The sequence below is a fragment of the Melozone crissalis genome, unplaced genomic scaffold (genome assembly GCF_028551555.1).
Source record: "Melozone crissalis strain CALT ecotype California unplaced genomic scaffold, PUWL_Pcris_2 ptg000057l_1, whole genome shotgun sequence".
In the NCBI taxonomy this organism is placed as follows: domain Eukaryota; kingdom Metazoa; phylum Chordata; class Aves; order Passeriformes; family Passerellidae; genus Melozone; species Melozone crissalis.
Window position 1 is genome coordinate 11,471,498 of NW_026535835.1, and position 20,170 is coordinate 11,491,667.

Consider the following 20,170-nt stretch of genomic DNA (forward strand, 5'->3'; position numbering starts at 1 on the left):
ACTACATCTTGGCAAGGTAAGTACACATTTTCCTTCTCCTATTTTAAGTTGTACTTCAGAGTTTCTTACATTTTGTAGAAAAATATATGAAAAGGTATTCTTACAGAAATTTGAGTAATTAAAAAATAGCAACAAACTGTAGACACAGTATCTCCAACTGAATCAGGGAAGCTGATATACTGAATTTTTCATCATGTTAAAGGTTATTCACAGTCAGACTGAGGAATTAACAGTGACAGTCACTACTTGGCTCTGTTGTCCTTGCAGTGCAGATCTCGCTGGGTACTGAGACCCTGTCAATATCCAGACACAAAGGGTTGAACTAAAAAGAAAACCAGCTCTTTAAAGATCAGTTCCTTTGCTCTCGTGGTTTCAAGAGCAGCCCCTCACAGACGAGCCCGCTGATTTGTAAGAAAAGCACATCTGGAGTGGGAGCCCACAATGAACACTGGGCTCAGTGTGCTGGGGCAGAGCTGGAGCTGCACCCTGGGCAGGGACAGGAACACTGGGCTGGCCCTGCCCGTCCTGCTCCAAACGGCTGAAATGTTACACACCCCAAGCTTTGCTGGGTTTGCTTTCCTTCTCCTTTCCAAAGTATGCTACAAGGAATCACCCAGGTCACTTCCACCATACACGCACAAAAATCCTGCCTGAGCTGTCGCTTATGACCAAGATGGTTTCCAGTTCAAATGGAACAAACAGGATTAAGCTCAGGATGGAGAACCATTTTATGTTATGGGTGAACTGCAAAGTTATAGACAGATCTTTTGTTGCTTCCTTGTTGTGCAAGGAGAGATCCCCTTACACACCAGGGGTATCCCTGCCTTCCCTTCACCTGTTCACACACAGGAACATCACTTCTCTGATGTTCCATATTTACCCACACACAAATACACTTTGTTACCTTTACAGGCAACAAACACATTTTTTCAAGAACAACCATAAAATCAACAATGTTACTTTTGGTCACTCCCTGTAGCATTTCAATTTGCACTATGCAGAGTGTGTAACACTCAAAGGAAACGCTTTGGTCTGTTACCAGAGCCAGAAGAAAGGCTCTGGTGGGACACAGCCTTGCCCTGGGAAGGGCAGGAGCAGCCTGCCCCACTACCTGGGTCACTGCTTGGCTGATTTGTCACTGCTAATCTGAGATAATTAATATTATCTTCGTATCAGACCAACCCCACTCTCACATTCCTACCCGCCAGAAAAGTTCAGGTACAGATTTGAATGCCACACAAATGTGAAACAGAACATATGAATGGTTACTCTCATTTGGATGATTATCGGCGGCGTTTTACAGAAAATGTCACAATCTGCAGAATATTTGGGAGAAAAATACAAGAAGTACATTTGTGATGAAGAGCTTTTTGTACAAAAAAGCAGAAAAACAAGAGAACAAAGATTTTCCTGGGCATTTTAAAGTACCCCAGACAGCTGTGCTAGGAACTACACACAGTTCACATTAAGTTATTGCTGTCCCTTACAGGAACATCTTGGGTTCAAGTTTTTCCCTGCCCATCTGTTCCCTGCAGGGTTCCCCTGCCTGGCCCAGGGGAATTCAGGGAGGTGAGAAGCAGCCAGTGATGTGTAACCTCCACAGGGCCTTTGTGTAAAGCAGAAGTGATGACCAGGTGTAACGTGGGCAGCTTCAGAGAGAAGGAACTCCCCGAGTCTGCCCTGACATCACGGAGCCCCCAGTAGGAAACACTTCTCTTTTTCTCTCCATGTTCTTTTTTGATCTTTGTAAGTTTTCTATAACCTCAAACTGTCAGAAGTTTGAGACAATCTATTCTTTCACAATCTGGGCACTTGAACTTGCCCTCCTACATCCCCCAAAATGAGGCCGTGTATTTTTCACCAAGAATCCTGCTATTCCCTGGGAAATCCAATCCAAACCTCTAAGAAGCAGCACCTGCTAAACTAGCACCCCAATTTGTATTTTTGCAGGGGACTCAACAGGAAGATGCAGACAATGAGATGCAGTAACCCAGGCCTGGCCTTTCCTGCCATGATCATCTTCTCCCTGTGGCTGCAAACGAGTGCAAACCACACAGGCTACCCTCACCTCAGAGAAGAAACCTGGAGTCCCATCAGCCAAAACCTCAGTGAGAGTCAGAACAGGACAGAAGCAAGCACAAATTCTCCTCTGAGCCTCAATTTCAGCAGCCAAACAACTCCTTCTGAAATGCAAAGTACCCTGCCATCCTCCTCCTCCACAATGGCCCAAAATCCAACATCTTCCCGAGCCAAAATACAAAGTACCCTGCCATCCTTCTCCTCCACAATGACTCAAAATTTGATTTCCCCTGCCCCAAGTGCAGTTTCCACCACAGGAGGATTAGAGAAAAGCAATAAACCCAAGAGCCCAATGGCCAAAGAAACCTGTGAAGACAATAAGTCTCTCATACTGATTTGCTTCATTATCATTGCAGTTCTTGTGCTCATCTGCATCTCCCTGTTTCTGTCCACAGTCATAGCAGCCAACAAAATCTCCTATCTGAAAAGAGCCCAGCAGGGCAAACGCAGGCCCAGGAGCAATGGGGACCTCCTGGCCACCAACAGCCTGTGGCCCACAGCAGCAGGAACGTGGCAGAGGATGCCCAAGGAGACAAGTGGAACTGAGCTGATAATGCAGGAGCTGGTATCAGGGAGGGATGCTGTGAACCAAAGGAAAACTGAAGATGAAACTACTGAGAAACTCACCAAAGCAGCAGATAATGAACAAGAAAGCAAAGAACCATCCCAGTCACACAAACCCATCTTAACCAATTTTGTAGTTGAGATTTAATTCACACTCAGGTAAAAATTCATCTTTTGCCTTTGTTACACCATTAATGTAAGGCAAAATCTTGTATTTCAAGTAACAGCAAAAAATCTGGAAGGCTAAATCCAGATTTTAGACGTTTTCCATTTATGCCACTGGGAATGCTGCAGCCATGTGTGGATCCAGAAGGCAGTAACACTGTGTTAAATAGCTTTCTGTAAGTAGTGTCAGGACTGGTTTTACTCCTTTGACCAGAAGTCAGGGTGACAGGAGCTGAACAGGATAAACCTAAAGGACAGAATCTGCCCGTGCTCAAAGAGCACAGAGGGGAACAGGGAACAGACTGTCAGTCTGATCAACACTCTGAACACTAAGATGCTGCACAGGCATAACCAAGTTGCTTTTCAAAGGAAACCATACATTAGTCACAACTCTGATTCAACCACTAACCCAGGATCTAGTCCCTCTCAAAATGCCCTTTTGGATTTTCCATCAAGAACTTCTTAAACCAGCTTAGTTACTTTTGAAGCAGACTGATTGGAACCATAATTATTGTGTTTCCACACTGACTATGAATAAATAAAGTTTGTAGTATTTGCTAGAATATAAGAACTTGTGCAATTTGTTATCTTCAATAAACTTGTAGTATGAGTTTTTTAATTGCTTGCATGATACTATTTCTCTAAGTCCGATGTTAGAAAAAACTAAGACCAGGCATCTTGGAATGTTTTATTGCTGTAACATTGGCTGGCTCAGGAAAGGTCTCTGATGACTCGCTGTGATTTCCTGCATCATGGAAACACACTCCACTTTCTCCTGACACCAAACAGAACATGCCTGGAGTTCCTTTCAACCACAACAACTTTTAGTTCCTTTATTCTCAGAGACCTGACCTTGCCACCGTGCCAGGGAGGTGCCTGTGGCTGCTGTCCTGCAGCAGAGCTTTGCTCTTTTAAGGAAACGTGAGAAGCTTTCCACAGGCTGCCCCTCGGGCTGAAGAAGCTCTGTTGCACTGCGGTTACAAGTGCTGAGGCTGCACAGTGCCAAAGCTCCAAACATCCTGTGCAGCTGTAACCAACAGCTGTGACACATAAGATGGTTGTACAAGTTTGAGAGGACCAGGATGACTGAATCCCCCACCCCAGTTCCACTGGATCACCCATTAGCTTGGCTGGCAGGGCAGGCAGAGCAGCAGCAGGACCACAGCACTGTGGCAGCCAGGACAGAGACAGAGCTCAAGAAATTCAACTGCCAGGCTCAAAGGTGGGCTGTGTGGTGAGGAAAACAAAGCTGGAAGGAGTCTGCATGCCTAGCCTAGAACTGGGAATCAGCTGTGGGGGTTGGAGAGAATGGGGAGGAGACAAAGAAACCAGACGAGAAACACCGGGTTAGTGTGAGGATGGGATCAGGATGTGTGTGTGCTGCAGGAGCAGGCAGAGTGTCAGAGAGAGAAGCAGTGCAGTCAGAGAGGCACAACAGGAAGGGCTGCAGAGCAATCTGTCAGTAGCTACTGGCAGAACACAATTGCAAAGTGCCATGAGACATATTTGGTGTGGGTTTCTTTCCGCCACGCAGCCTTTCCAGGCAAAAATGCTCACAGAGACCCAAGAGAGCAGCTTGGGTTACACTCCATGGTATGGACAGGGACAGACAGGGGAAGCAGCTGCTCAGAGCACAGCCCTCCACCAGCCATGGCAGCTGGTCACAACCCTGTCCACACAGAAAAACAACCAAGCAAGTAGGGACAGGCTGAGGGTGAAATCAGATAAATCAGATTTTGCCCTCTGCCTCTCATTGCAGCCACACAAGGGAGGATGTGCAAGCAGCCAGCATCCCATGACCACAGAGCTTTCCATGACTCACCAAGGAACCCAGGGGTGGTTTCCCACTAATAACCCTGAGAGCACAGCAAACCCACCACTGAATTACATCAGCCACTCCAATCCAGCCCAAACTCGCAGAGTTTTTGATTCCCACAGAAGAAACCGTAACTATTTTCTACAAAGACAGGCAAACAGGTATTTGAGAATTTCCACATCAATACACAGAGGTGCCTGATGTGGCAGGAGCCACAAACACCTTTCTGCAGAAGCCAGGGCGGGCAGATCAGAAGTTTGCCCGTGGGACAGGGGACACAGGATCTGATCTGAGATAGGAGCCCCGAGCTGCTGGCGCAGACGCTTCCTGCCGGGTTGGCAACTTCCTCCCTCTTGCACAAAGTTCTGCATGAAAAGAGCCATTTTCCCCAGCCTGACTGTGAGCACACACAGCCCTCCCGAGCCTCCCAACAACAAAGGCAGACGCTGCCTGCTTCAGAGAAGATAAATGTGCAGGTAAGGATCACATTCAAGTACTGAGCCTATTCTGAGAAGAGGGGAGCAGGATAAAAACTGAATAGAATCATTTTAACCCATTACAAATCTGTCAGAGTTTACATCAGGATGTTCTCTAATCATTAACTTACTGCTCATGTGTGTTTACACTGCTGCATTTAAAATTTAATTTTGTGTATTTGTAAACCCATAAAGACTCATGCATATTAATTTCCCAGAAATAGCTTCACAGGACTAGCACTATAGTAACTAATGAATTAGCTCAAATTGCATGAAAGTGACTTTAGAAGGAAAAGAGCTGTGTAGGGGATGAATTTTTATATAATTTATTTCATATGAAGACATTTAGAGAGCTGAACTCTAATCAGTACAGGAAAAAAAAAGTCTGTTTCATGCCAACAACTCAACATTTGCAAAATCTGCACGCAGGAATTTATTTATAAAATACTTTACCATTAGAATGCTGTGTCATTACAGCATAAGTATTTGGAAAACTTTTAAATATTTTGCTATGCTGAACAAATATGAGAACAGGAAATAAAAGTTTAAGAGAACTGTAAAAAGCCTTTTACTTCTGTCTCAGCTTATATCACAACAAGCCACTGCTTCACTTCTGACAGTCCTGTCTGTCAATGCTGCAGAGTTTGTTCCAGGTCCATAACCAATTACATGATAGTTAAATGTTATTTTGAAACCTTGTGAGGACTGCTCTGCCAATGCCTTTTTCTGATAAGGTGAAACAAGATGATAATAAGCCAGTACCTTCAAACAAGCCACTTTATTAATATGATCCATAATGCTGAAAATCTGCTGTTATTTGTAAAGTCAGTGCCAAACCCACTGATCATGCAGATGGGAACAGGCTTGAAATGTGAAATACTGGGGAGACTGTTATTTTCAGCCTGATGGTATTAACACAGAATGTCTGGTGGCAGTAAAGTGCAGAAATTCAGTGTACAAGTTACCACGTTCTACTTCTTCCCTGCAACAGCAGAGGACCCTTGTAAAGAGGCTGGAGGGAAATGGCCGGACGCCAGGCCATGCTGGCTGTGTTCTGTGGGGAGATCTGGAGCTCCCTGTCTGCAGCAGCACCCCAGCACGCTGCCAGGACTGAAAGCCACACGTGCCCCAGGGCAGACAGGCTCCTCCTGCAGCACCTGCAAGCGACCGTGCCCAGCCTACAGCAGGCTGCCACAGAGCCCCAGGCCTTCCCGGGGGAGGAGGAGGCCGGGGATGGCAGCTGGGTGGCAGCGCTGATCCTCGGCAGCATTCTGATCGGGATGGCGCTGGCAATCACCGTGATTCTCCTGTGGAAATGCTGCCTGAGGCCTCCTCAGGCCCAGTCCCACTGGGCAGGCCGCTCCCCCTTCGCCGACGGGGACACCTCAGACCTCTGCATGGACTCTGACCCCGGCACCAAGCGCTCTTCTGTCCTATTTATGCTGCCTTGGAGACTGAAACAAGGCACAAACTTGCAGGAGGACCCGACTGTCTCAGAGAACCCACCCCAGCACACCGGCAGTGCTGAGAGCGGGCAGCCGCCTCCGCCGGCCGCGGGCTGCTCCGGAGCCAGCCCTGCCCCTGCCCCTGCCCCAGAGCAGGAGCCAGCCAACCCTGCAGCTGAGGGCTGCCCTCCCCCAGACCCTCCAGCCGAGTGCTCCGACCTGCCACCACCTCCCGACTGGCTCAGGGAGCCCGCTGAGGAGCCCAGCTCAGACCCCAGCAAGCACTCGGCACTTCGCTCGGAAGCAGAGGAACCACGGCCCTCACCACCTGAGCCACTGATCCAGGAGATCCATGAAACACTGCCCCAGCCTGAACACCCTTTGTAGACTGCCAAATTCATTTCCAGAATACTCTATATCTTTCTTAAACCAAGTAATTTTCAGTAAAGTAAAAAAGGAGAAGTTGACACAGGCAAGAACGGTGAGGCCCCAGCATTTCCTTCACATTTCCCTGGTGTTTCCCAACTTCAGCTTTCACAGGAGAGAACAACCTGCTTCTGCCTGAAGCAAATTTCTGACTACAAAACAAATTGTGCCCAGTCATCACCTGCAACCAGAGATTCCAGAGGCAGAGTACACAGCTGTGTGTGCCAGCACAGCCAGACACAGGTAACACACACGTGGAGATGTCACAGACAGCCCAGTGTCAGAGGGACTCAGCTTTGCACCTGGGTTTGCTCCACTGGGCTGTGCAAGCGAATGCAATCACTTCCAGGACACTTCAATAAAGCTTTCTCAGTCAAAGACGTTTTGGTCACTTAAAGCTCACCTAAATATTTGCTTAGATACAGCATGCACTCAGTCACTAATACAAACTCATTTAGTGGTTCATGGATGCTACATTCCTTGGAGCTCCTGGTGTCCCACTGCTTTACACGCTCCTCTCTGGGCCCTGAGTACCAGCACAGCTCATCTCCCCCACACCAGCCTTGGCTGGGCAGCAGCAGGCTGGTATCAGAAGCAGATTTTTTTTTTTTAATCAGTATTGAATGATATATATATAAAGAAGCTGCTAGATGCAGAAGCTAGCTTCCCATGAGAGCTCTGCAAAATGGTAGAGTTTGCAGCTTGCTTGAGGAGGGAATAGGTTTATGGATGGAGTACAGAACTAAGACTTGCACACAATAAACTTCAGAATTTTCAAACTATCACTACTAAAGAGTAGTACATTATCCAAATGCAATTCCAGGCTGCTGTGTATACAATGGCCATAGGAAAATATATTTTTGATTTTCTTTACTGTTTACATAAGCTGTATGATTGGGTATGCCTAAAGAATAGCATTACAATTATACAAAGACTTTTGCAAGGCTCGTTCACATGACATCCTGTTAAAATTAACAGCACTATAAACAAAACATTATAAACACTCTCACTCTCATATTGCTTTGAGAAAATCAGATCAAGATTTCCTGTGGAAATCTGTAAAATCCTACAAGCTGAGCTATAATACACCTGACAACGCAGCAATCGCCTGATCCGAGGAGCAGAAAACAGTATTTTAAAATTATGACAATACATTCTGGCAGCATAGCTTAAAAAAGCTTAAGCTAGAAAGCCTAAATTCACATTAACCTCTATTACAGGAGGAGAGGTTAACAGAAGGCAAAAAGAAGCCAAGCTAACCTGCCATTTCAAACAGAAACGCGCACTGGGGTGGCAGCCTGAGCCTGCGGGGGGAGCCCAGTGTGCAGGCAGCCCCGGCTGGCCGGGAGCAGCAGCAGCACGGCAGGGCTGGGGAGCTCCTGGTGGCACTCCCTGCCCCGGCAGGTCCCTGCAGGGCTGGGGGCAGCCGGGCACTCCCTGCCCTGGCAGGTCCCTCCCTGCCAGGGCTCGGGGGAGCCGGGCACTCCCTGCCCCAGCAGGTCCCTCCCTGGCAGGGCTGGGGGCAGCCGGGCACTCCCTGCCCCAGCAGGTCCCTCCCTGGCAGGGCTGGGGGCAGCCGGGCACTCCCTGCCCCGGCAGGTCCCTGCAGGGCTCGGGGGAGCCGGGCACTCCCTGCCCCAGCAGGTCCCTCCCTGGCAGGGCTGGGGGCAGCCGGGCACTCCCTGCCCCAGCAGGTCCCTCCCTGGCAGGGCTGGGGGCAGCCGGGCACTCCCTGCCCCAGCAGGTCCCTCCCTGGCAGGGCTGGGGGCAGCCGGGCACTCCCTGCCCCAGCAGGTCCCTGCCAGGGCTCGGGGCCGGCTCTGCAGTGCCCACAGGATCAGGTGGTTGCGGAGCCGGGCGCAGCCGTACGATGCAGCTGAGACAAGCACAGCCCCCGGCAGCCTCTGGAGCTGCTCTCCAGAACAAGGCGACCTCTAAGCTCCAATCCATCACAGAAACGATGTGCTGATACTGCAGGACACCACGGTAAGTTTGTGCTTTTTGATTTTACTCACAAAATCCTACTACCAAATCAGAGAAGGAAACGGGAATGGAATTAGGAGCTGATGACAGATGCTTGCACCAGAAATTTGCTGCAGTGTCTGAGATTTCTTACTAACGGTAACTCGGGTTCTAAACATGTGTTTCCAGCTTTGAGATCGTAATTAACATTGTAAGGAGGAAAAAATGCTACAGTGCGTGTTAGCATGAACACTGGAATTTGGGGTTCAAGCTAAATTCCTACGATGTATTTTAACCAATTTACTTAAGCAAACAGCATGCCTGGATGGGGGGGACTGCTACATTACTGCAGAGATTTGTGAAGATCCAGTTGACAGCCATTTTTTCATCCTCTATAAATGAACACATTATTCCAAACATAATATAGGCTTCAAATCACTAAAAACAAGAAGCAGACATTGTATAACGTTTGGAAGAGACTTGCGTTTTCGGAAGAAAGCCCTCATTTGAGCTGGAGGGGGAAAGGGAGATGAAAAAAACAAGTCTCATTCTGCCAGACAACATGACAGGCTGAAGGGATGCTTTGTGAAGTCTCTCTTGAACAATTCTAAAAAGGACCGTGCCACAAAGGGGGTTATTGATATTTTTACTTAATTTCTCCTGCAAGTGGCCATTGCCAAGACAACCCTTATACGGAGATAAAATGTATTACATGGATTTAAAGGGTGTCATTTTGGTATATTTATTTCCAGGCAACAATGGAATACCAGATATTGAATACATCTACCTGTCTGCTGGTCCTTCTGGTTTTCATACCCACTGGTTTGGGTATCTGTCCTTCTAGCTGTAAGTGCTCAGGAAACGACAGGAATGTGGACTGTTCAGGCAGAAACTTAACTGTACTGCCCCAGGGACTTCAAGACAACCTTACATATTTAAACCTGTCCTTTAACCAGTTTGTAGATCTCGATCATCAGCTAACGAGGTTCACCAATCTGAGGACCCTTGATATTTCAAATAATTGGCTCAAGAATGTTCCTGCTCATCTGCCCAAGTCCTTATGGGAATTATATGCCACAAACAACAACATTAAAGTTCTTCAGAAACTTGATACAGCTTACCAGTGGAATCTTAGAGTGCTCGATATTTCCAGGAATATGGTGGAAAGAGCTGTCCTGATCAACAACACACTGAGCAGTCTCAAGTTTCTCAATCTCAGCAGCAACAAACTTTGGACAGTTCCAACCAATATGCCCTACAACATAGAGACAGTGGATCTATCCAATAACTTCTTGTCCCAGATACTCCCAGGAACACTGGTGAGACTGCAACACCTCACAAGCCTCTACCTGCACAACAACAAGTTCTCATACATTCCTGACAAAGCCTTTGACCAGCTCTCCCAGCTGCAGGTAATAACTCTGTACAACAACCCCTGGTCGTGCAGCGATAACCAAACCATCCCTTACGTGCTGCAGTGGGTGCAGGGCACAGCTGCCCGTGTGCTGGGGGCCCCCTGTGCCGAGCAGCCCTGGGTGAGCACCGTGCCAGCCTCGGGCCAGCCCACGGCCCTGGACTCCAGCGCCGTGATCAGAGGCACCAAGGCAGCCGACAGGGAGGCTTCTGCCGCGGCGCCCGAGCCCACCAAAGTGACCAAAACACACAAACAACTGAAAGCCAAGGAAGTCCCTCCCTTGGGGAGCCAAAGCCCCCCGGCCCTGTTCCCCGGCACGGACTCCCCCGATGGCCCCCAGGAGGCCGCGGCCACCCGCACAATCCTCGTCCAGGACTCCACCGAGGGCACCGCCAGCCTGGCCCCGGCCACGGGATCCTCCACCACTCCCATGACTTTAAGCATCACCAGTGGAATGCCAACTAACTACTCCAAGATGCCTCAAAGCACAACCACTACCTTAAGGAAGGAGGAGGCCACGCCAGGCGTGCCCTCCCGCGCCAGCCGCTGGCCGATGGGGCTGCTCTGCCTGGCACTGCTGCACGCCCTGGCCCTGGCTATGGACTAAGGGCTTGCACCCCGTGGAAATTACTGGGGTTATTCCTGTGATAACAGCTGGAGTTAACACATCCAGCTGAAATAATGAATGAAAGAAATTCAAAGTCCCGACTCTGATCTAAAGAAAGTAACAGTTCTTAAAGACGCGCACACTAATGTCTTGATACTAAGCTGCTACTTATTTTCATATGTCTTAATTGAGTACAACTAATCTATTATTTTGTTTTTAAAAATGTGCTTATTTTGTATTTAAATTTTTCATTTTACTTGCACAGAATAAACACATCAGAATTTTAAGTACTGATTTTACGTATGATTTTGTCATTGAACAACTGGAAAAAAACAGAAGGCCTGTATCATATCTGCATTGTCTTGCTTGACTTGCCAGTGAGCAATTCCTGTAATATAGCAGCACAGATTCTTTGTAAGTAATGATGACATGCAAAAGAAAGGGAAAAAATAAAGGAACTAAACCGAACTGTTTCACTAATCAGAAGTTATTCCTGAGCAAAATCGCTAGCATGTATATCTACGTTTGCTTCATACGTATTAGAGCATTTTAAATATGAAGAACAACAGTTTTGAATTTAGGAATTAAATATGACAATGCCATGATGTCTGCTAAGAGGGTGTAAACCGAGATGGCAACATGGTCCAACTTCAGCATGGGACAGTGGTAGGGGCCAGTATCCTTCTGCTCTGGCTTGACTTAGAGACCGCAGGCAAGTTATTGCTCTCTCCATATTAAAAAAAGAAAAAAAAGAAGAAAAAAAGAGATAAAAGTAGCGAAAAATGCCAGATGTTCAATGCCATGACACTGTCAAACACCAAGGAGTTATCTACCCAAATTAATGACCTGGAACTCCTTGACTTTATGTCAAGTGACATCCTGAAATGTTAATATGTTCTGCTTAAAAGAATACCACAAATCAGCCAGAACGTAGCAAACTACTATCAGTAAAATGAAACATCAGCTGATTTCTAACACAAGTCATGTAACAAATCAATTAAGCAGTTAGCTGATGAGCTGTCACTGAAACACTCCTGACTCTTGTGACTCCAAAGAGAAGGAATGCAGGCCATGGCACTGAACACGCCCAAATCCCTGCTTTCTAAGGGCGAGCATGGATGCTCTTCTCCTCGACATCTGCTCCGCCAGCCAGTAGAAATAGCTGCACGCATGGTTCTGTCCACTCTAGGAAAACTATTTAAATTATGGCAAAGGTACCTGATATACTACAGATGAAGTTTTGCAAACAGCATGAAATGAAAACTGAAGAACAAGTTAATTGAAAAAGTATTATCCACTTAATATTACAGATCTTATACAATGTTTTCCATTCATTCCAGGCCATTTATTTTCCAGTTATTGTAGCATGAAGGTGCTGCAAAACCCAGAAAACCTCACAACCAAGACTGGAGTCCTCTACCTGTTTCTCCTAAGGTGTCAATGGGGGCTGTAGATCATTTACAACTACTGGTGTCAGAGAAATGACAACTTTCCAATTGTGAACAGTATTTCTATAACCGGATACGTGTTTTAATTTCTAACAGTAAATGTTACACAATGGATTTGTACAGTTATTTCATTGGCATTTAAGTAAAAATAAAGTTATGTTTGTATTGAACTGAACTAGTGACTGTGCTTCTTTTCTAATAAGCAGAGTAAAACGAATAAATAGATAGCATTGTATTATACAAACCTGTTTGAAGCAGTCTTATGGGGGGAAATTATGGTTATATTAAATTGCACTATTTAGATACTGATGTATCTCTAATATTGTTAAGCAATAAACTGATGACACAACACTGTGACTATCCTTCCCCTTACCACTCTTTAGAACTTAGAAACACTGAAGAAGTCCCTGCTGCCACAGTCCCTGGACAGTCCCTGGGTTTGCTAAGTGTTGACTGACTGTAGCACAGCACCAACCTATTTCCCAAGCTCAGAACTCAGCAATTCCCAGGACTGCATCATTCTCTGGCCTCATCCCACACAGTGGGAGCAGCTGGGCTTGCAAGGCAGGACTCATTACAAAATGAGGTGCTGTGGCTAAACTGCTTGATTTGAGGAAATTACAGGAAATACTGCATGTGTCTTTGCTGCAGAATCAGTACAGGATGCTAAATTCCATTGCATTAAAAAACCTACAGGGAATTGACTTTAAGGCTCTGAGAATGTTTCACCCATAATGAGACAATCTGATGACCAGCAACAGGAAACACTGCTTTCCAGAGGTTATCTGGGGCAAACTGCAAGCCCCCAGCCTGAAGGACATGCTATTCAGCCTTCAAACTGCTCAGCAGGCTAAGAAAAGCCTGGAAGGGGAAATGGGGCTCTGGGGTTTCCCAAAAGCACAGGCAGGACTGGGGAGCTGGATGCAGACCCACAGCTGGCTGTGAAGTGAGCTGGACCACGGCACTCCAGGGCTCTGCTCCCTCCCAAACCCTGCCTGAGCTGCTGCAGCACCAGGGCTGCCTGCTCAGGCTGCTTTCAGAAAGGCAGACTGGAATGGAGGCTCCCTGGTATTTTTCTGGAATACGAATGAGTCGATAAGGCACCGGGAGGAGGCAGGAGTGTGGGAGTCGAGCACTTGTTGCTGAGCAACTGCGCAGCCACTCTGAGCTGAGCTCGGGGCCTGGGTTTGTAAACACCCCGTGCACTCAGACCTCCAGAAACACAGAATAATCTATTCCCGCTGGAATTGCTATCCAAAGCAACCACTCGGCACTTCAGGGCAATATTCAAAACACCCAGAAAAGCCCTGGCACACCCTAATAGCTGGGTACTCGCTCTGGAAAGGGTAAAATTGCTGTGGGGATTGCTGCGGTCTGCAGCAATAACTCAGAGGTTTTATTCCTATTAATTAGTTTGGGATCAGCCTTAAAACCTAATGGCAGTAGTTCAGGATCAATATTCATTGATTTATGGATCATTTTTGTAACTGGATAGGGATTAAAAACAGAAGAGCACTGGCTCCAGAAGCTGGGTTGTTGCCCAGGAAACAAAATGTGAAGATAGATGACAGAAGGAATTAAATTTCACAGCACAAGGAGGACATAAACTGATCCAGATACATCAGTAAAATGACTCAACAATGCCTTAGCAACAAGATCTTCAACTATAAGAAAAAAAAGAAAAAAAAGGGAAAAAAACCAACCCCAAAAAACCCCAGCCTGCTACAAGCCCTCAAATAGCCTGGCAGCTCCAATCTCAACAATTCTTCCACATTTCACACCTTGAAAACAAACACAACACCTGTCTCAGAACCAGAAGACAAACACCCCAAATAAGCTCCACTTAGCCACATCCCTGTGAGAAGAGATGATGCCAGAGCATCGTCCCAGAGCAAGCCCTTCCTGCTGGTTTGACAGGCAGCCCTGCCAGGATTCCTGAACTGTGCAGCTGCTGAAGACAAAGGTAATAACTCACCTAGCAGCAAGGCCCATGTTGCAGTCCAACCATATTTTCAGGAATATCCCATACCTGGATAAAATGTTCAGAAATCCGCTCCTGCCCACCCTCTCTGAAGGCAGGAATCCTTGGCTGACTGGACCATGACAGTTTTGCCCAGTAAGGCATCTTTGGATAAATTAATCTTTCTGCTTTTAAAGAAGAGGGAGGTGAGCTAGGCCTAGCAAACATGTGGTGCAAACTTGTTTTGATTTACTTCCAGAAACTCTTTCTCTGCAGATGAAATAACCATTTCTTGCTCTGCAAACAAGGAAACACTGCATGTCAGGTCTGCACAGAATACATAAGGATGCCTCGGAGCACTGCCAGGCACAGTCACTTTTTAAGATGGGTTATCACTACTCTCTGCATTTGTATGCCTAATTTCTTGTCTGAACAAGGCAGGATAACAATGCAGGCATTTTGTTTTACTTGACATGAAATAAGACTGTGTCTAATGGAACAAAATGGAGAAGGAAAATGTGGCAAGCAAGCAGAGTTTTTTAAAGAGGATTCAAAAGACTGCCTTTGATTCTAACTCTGTGCATGTAAGGGGATCAAACATTAGGGATCTTGCTGAAAAAAACGATGCTCCTCATCTTGTGTTCTTTCACTCCATCCAAAGAATCACCACTGATGACATCCTCTCGTGACAACACTGAAAGTGCCCCCCCAGAGCCACTGCACAAACCACAGAGCAACCCCAGCACCCCCAGGCAGGGCTCTGCTCCCAGAGGCACAAAATGCACCCGCAATGACCAGACCATGAACAGCCCAGGGGCTGTGCCAGCACCCCAAAGTGCCTGCTGATGGCAGGGCCGGAGAAATCCCAGCCCTGGCAGCGCTGCCACGGCCCCCAGGCCAAACCAGCCTCCCCAGGGCTGGAGCACACCCCCACCAGCAGCACCTCAGCACAGAGAGCAGCTTCAGCAGCTCACCCAGTCCTCAGAGCTGCCTCTGACCACACCTGGGGGTGAGCACAGGGATCTCCCTTTCCTCAACACCTCCAGGAATGACTCCTCTCATGAGTGTAATTACTTTGAAATGACAATCTTGCTTTAGGAAACAACTCAAAAATACCGTCAGCAAATATTAACAAATAAGCTATTTTCAGACGCTTGTTTGTTACCAAGCTGGTGTCTCTTACATACACTTGACACCTCTGAGTGACAGGTTCATTTCAAACTGGGAAGGTGAAAGGTTTCTTACCGCCGAGCGATGTAGTAGAAAACAGGATTGCCAACTTTGGATGTCCCAGCTTGGTAGAAAATATTTAATGTTTTCAGTGCTTTGAACTCCTCTTTCTCATGTACCTGATGCCTAAAAAGCAATACATTGACATCAACTTTCACAACTGCCTTTCAAACAAATTTTAAAAATCCCAGACCCTCTTTACTTCCATCTCTGAACAAAAGTATTAAGTTTACACAATCTTGAGTCTTCCTTAAATCACATATATTACCACCATTTCTCATACTCGGTTTAGTTTTTTAAATTAAAATCTACTCAGAAACCTAAAAGGTTTGTGTAGACTCAGCTTTTTTAATTCTCCTTTAAAACAGTCTTGATTGCAGAGAGTCTTAAGAACTACTGATATATCCTCACATGATAAAGTCTAGAAACCCACATTGTGTGTCCCCACCACAGTAATCTCCTTACCTTGTCATAAACTCTTCAAACTTGGAACTAGTGAGATTTAAGCTGGACCAATGTGTATCTGCCACAGGTTTGTGCTCAGGAGGCCCCAGGTAGGCAAGGAGCGTTGCCATCTTGTCAAAAGGTCGTCGTCCAACAGCCTTGTGGTCCCTACAAACAACATGTTCTCTGTCAGGAAACTCCTCCTTTACTCAGCAATTCCCACTATCCTTCCTCAACTGGAACAAGCTGGATTTTCTTTTTTAAAGTAATTATGAGAAATCTTCAATGATTACTGATATTCTTCTCAGTAATAACAGAAGTAACAGAAGGGAGCATTTCCAACTTTTAACAGCTTTAGGCTGAAGGAGGGGAGATTTAGATTAGATATTAGGAAGAAATCCTTCCCTGTGAGGGTGGGGAGGCCCTGGCACAGGTTCCCAGAGAAGCTGTGGCTGCCCCGTCCCTGGAAGTGTCCCAGGGCAGGCTGGACAGGGCTTGGAGCACGCTGGGATAGTGGAAGGTGTCCCTGCCCATGGCTGGGACGAGCTCTATGGTTCCTGCCAACACAAGGCACTCCAGGACCGTGCTGGCTCTCCCCTGAGCACACACTCACGCAGGGCTGCAGGCTCACCTGTTGCTGGACAGGTACTGGCCGATTTTCTCCTGGTTGTTCCAGAGCAGGCGGTGCAGGGCCAGCACGTTGCCGTCGCTGATGAACGACAGGCTGTGGTTGACGGTGTCGCTGGCCGGGCAGTCGGACGCGATGTCCAGGAAGAACCTGCAATTGCCAGCCAGGAGCACGCGTCAGGGCGGCAGGGACGGCGAAGGGCCGTCCTGCAGGGGCACCCCAGCTCTCCCTGCACACAGCACAACCCGGCTGCTGGCCCCAGGCCGTACCTTCGCGCCGCGTCAAAATTGCTCTTCACAAAGTCATTGAAAGGCCGCATGTGCTCCTCCTTCGTGAACAGCACGTGGTTGGCAATGCTCTGAAGGATCTAAAGGGAAAATCATGGTAGGGACACACAGAGGTTTAATGCATTACTGTTACAGCAATTCACACAAACATTTCTGCCTGTGAAGTTAAACTGGCAGAAACAGCTTATCTTCACTTGTTGTCTTGAGGTGTTACAACAAAAAGCCAGTAAGTCAAGTAACTTAAAATACACTCACTTGCAAAGTTTTTTGTTTCTCATACTTTTAAATACTAAAAACCAATTTACTTTTTTATGAACTTTAAACTAGGAAGATAAATCATCTTTCAAATCACAAGTTATTAAGTATTTCTCCTGGAACTTAAGGCAGGTAAGCAAAAGCAGTAGCACATCTAAAGAAAAATATGATTTCCCAACACTTACAATGGATAATATAGACAGACCAGAGAATTTGTGTGCCCTCATTAAATATTTTTAAATTTTTTTAAAAGAAATATGACCAAATAAGATAAAAGACAGGAAAAATCCCTTCTATAGCAGTGGGTTGAACTTGATAAATGCTGGCACTGCTACCCTCACTGTGCTCATAGGAACATCGGTCTCTTTGTAACCCAAATGAGAAGTTCAAGCGAAGGGCTGGAATTCCACTCTCTTATCCATCCTTTTGGCCAAGTGCTCATCCTCAACCTTACACTGCTGAGAACTCGAGCAATGCCACGATGCATAAACACAGCACAGACACTGCACCTTCAATAAACTGACGGCTGCTACAAAAACCTCCACATTCCCCCCTTTTCTCAGACTGGCCAAGAGCAGCACTGCAGCAGGTACACACACAGCAGGGCAGGCAGACAGGGGCTGGCTTCACCTTGGACATGAGCTTGAGGCCGCGCTCGATGCGGGGCGGCGGTTTCTTGTCCAGGATGCCCGCCTCGTACGGGGACACGATGGCGGGGTTGATGAAGCGCAGGAACATGGCGCTGCCCACGGCCCCGATGCTGTTCTGGGGGAAGCGCTGGCTCACCACCTGTGCACGGACAAGCACACACAACAGGCCTGCGCTTAGCACCGGCCAGGGGCTGCCACGAGCCCTGCGTGGCAAGCCAAGCCAAGCATTCCTTCCACACCGACCATGCGCAGCACCTCGGAGCGGCACTCTCTTGCATCCCAGAGAACCAGAACATGAGGGAAGGGAGCGGGGCTCTCACACAGCAGCTGCTCCCTCAGCCGCTGCACAGCTCCCGTGGCAGGGACGCGGCTGCCAGAGCCCCTGGCCGTGTCTCAGAGCTGGCCCCACGCAGGGCCCTGCCCCTGGAGGGACCCCGCAGGTGCCTCAGGTGTGCAGTGCCCTCCCCCAGGGCAGGGAACACCTTCCACCTACTGGGTCTTTGATCTGTGTGTTTGGAACTGCACACCGAGCCACGAGCCTCTCCAACAATAACACTGTGCTCTACAGCTTCAGGAGTCATTTTCCATTTGTGAGGAGGAGCTGTTTGCAGAAATACCCTTCAGAACCATCATCTGTCCACAGCAGGACAGAAGCAGCCAGAGCTGAGTGGCCACTGCACTCCTCTGCCTACACATACACTGTATAAAACCACTGAGCAGATTTAAAATATTGTCCTTTGCCATCCAGGAAAAAAATAATTCCCAAGAAATCTCTTTTCTTTTAGGAAATCAACTATGCATTACTAAGAGGAGAGTTGTTCTTTGGATGTCTCTGATTTAACTTTGAAAAGTTAAAGACAAAGCTTCCTGACAAAAATGAAGTTCTTAGATATTCAACATGTGGTTCTATAAAACATCAATATCCTTATGTGTATACTGTAACAAGTAACAATGGTTAATCAAAAGGAGTCAGATTCTTCCTTTCCACAGAATAAAATTAGCAAACTTGATATTGTCCTGTATAGTTTAAAATAAAAAAACTCCAAACAAATCCCAGTTTAGTAAAATACTTCAAAACATAACTAATGCAATCTCAAATCATGCTGCTCAAACCAGACAAAGCCATTAGTACAAAATACACCAAAAATCACTTTGGTTCATTAGGAACTCCAGTCAGTTACCTTGTGATGCAATTACTGCTATTTTCTTGTAAAATACTGGTTTGCCCACAACTTTTGCATTTTAAACATGATTACTATTCTGCTCAGTTACAGCAAAAATAACAGTATTTAATAAAAGTCTAGATTTCCATTCTGGTTGCTTCATACTTTGTATTTTGAGGTCACTGCCAAAGAAAAGAGTAAGTCTGAACTTTTAAAGACAATGCTCTAAAGCAACCCACAGATCTAAACCCGAACACAGCAAGTTACTTAAAATGGAAAATTTGTTTTTCTCAGGAAATAATACAAGTGCTAAACCTGGGGTTTTCCCACTTCATCACAAAGGAAACAGAGGACAACGTGTCAGAAACAAGTCCCACGAGCCTCTTTCGAGTACCCCACAAATATTAAGTGTTCTTTGCCCAGGATGCAAGCTCAGGTTATCTGCCAGAGTGTTAAAGCAGCTCAACAGACCCAGATTTTTCTCAAAACCAAAGGAAACATTTTTCTTCCATAATTTTTTAATTTGAAGATGGTGGCAAGACTAGAAGAGTCAGAATATTAAATACTAAGCAGTAATGTTAAAAATGTCTCATTTACTCAAATAGGCACACAGAGAATATTTTAAATCTAACTTAATTCCAGTGTTAATTGAAATGAAAGCTATTTTGTGCCAGAATTAGTAGAATGATTTTACAGTGAGGTCAAATAGACTGAAGTGAAGATATTTTGAACAAACAGCAAAAGATTTCTGTTGTGCTTTGAAAGAAATGGCTAATAAAAAGGTCTCCAAACTTACTGATTTTTTGTTTTCCTTTTTTTCTTTTACGGTAGCTTTATTCAGTAGAGAGTGGCAAGTTGCCTACAGAACAGAGATGAGCACAAACAAGTCACAGCACCAACTACATACAGCAACAAAAAACCAATGTTGACTTGTACAAAAATTACACAGTAAAATGTAACAAACATAACCAACAGAAAATGAAATATATAAACTAAAGACTGATGATGGAGTTTTTATTCCACAGTTTTATTACATCTTATTTACAAAGCACTAAATACAAAACAAGCAAATGTTGAATTTCAATCATTTCTACTATTTCTGGCTAGATTAAAAGTCAAACCACATCAATGTGCTCATGATACACAATCTT

At 46.2% G+C, this 20,170-nt stretch overlaps 3 protein-coding genes across 4 annotated transcripts in view; 2 read left to right on the top strand and 1 right to left on the bottom strand.

Moving 5' to 3' along the window:
* Positions 1 to 20,170, bottom strand: part of NF1 (neurofibromin 1) — a 78,096-nt gene that overhangs the window by 19,311 nt on the left and 38,615 nt on the right. The window contains exons 31-36 of one of the 2 annotated variants that reach the window (XM_054287471.1): positions 19,816 to 19,878; positions 17,837 to 17,995; positions 16,934 to 17,031; positions 16,668 to 16,814; positions 16,058 to 16,204; positions 15,608 to 15,718 (exon numbers count right to left, since the gene is read on the bottom strand). In XM_054287471.1, coding sequence (XP_054143446.1) covers positions 15,608 to 15,718; positions 16,058 to 16,204; positions 16,668 to 16,814; positions 16,934 to 17,031; positions 17,837 to 17,995; positions 19,816 to 19,878 — 725 coding nt within the window. The remainder of the gene's footprint in view (positions 1 to 15,607; positions 15,719 to 16,057; positions 16,205 to 16,667; positions 16,815 to 16,933; positions 17,032 to 17,836; positions 17,996 to 19,815; positions 19,879 to 20,170) is intronic. The other variant, XM_054287470.1, reaches the window with a different exon arrangement.
* EVI2A (ecotropic viral integration site 2A) lies at positions 1,967 to 2,791 on the top strand. Its single transcript, XM_054287473.1, has 2 exons — positions 1,967 to 2,261; positions 2,325 to 2,791. Exons 1-2 carry the CDS (start codon positions 1,967 to 1,969, stop codon positions 2,789 to 2,791), a joined length of 762 nt encoding a protein of 253 aa, XP_054143448.1.
* On the top strand, positions 8,501 to 12,577 carry OMG (oligodendrocyte myelin glycoprotein). The gene is made up of 2 exons (XM_054287472.1): positions 8,501 to 8,957; positions 9,686 to 12,577. Exon 2 carries the CDS (start codon positions 9,692 to 9,694, stop codon positions 10,952 to 10,954), a length of 1,263 nt encoding a protein of 420 aa, XP_054143447.1. The 5' UTR covers positions 8,501 to 8,957; positions 9,686 to 9,691; the 3' UTR covers positions 10,955 to 12,577.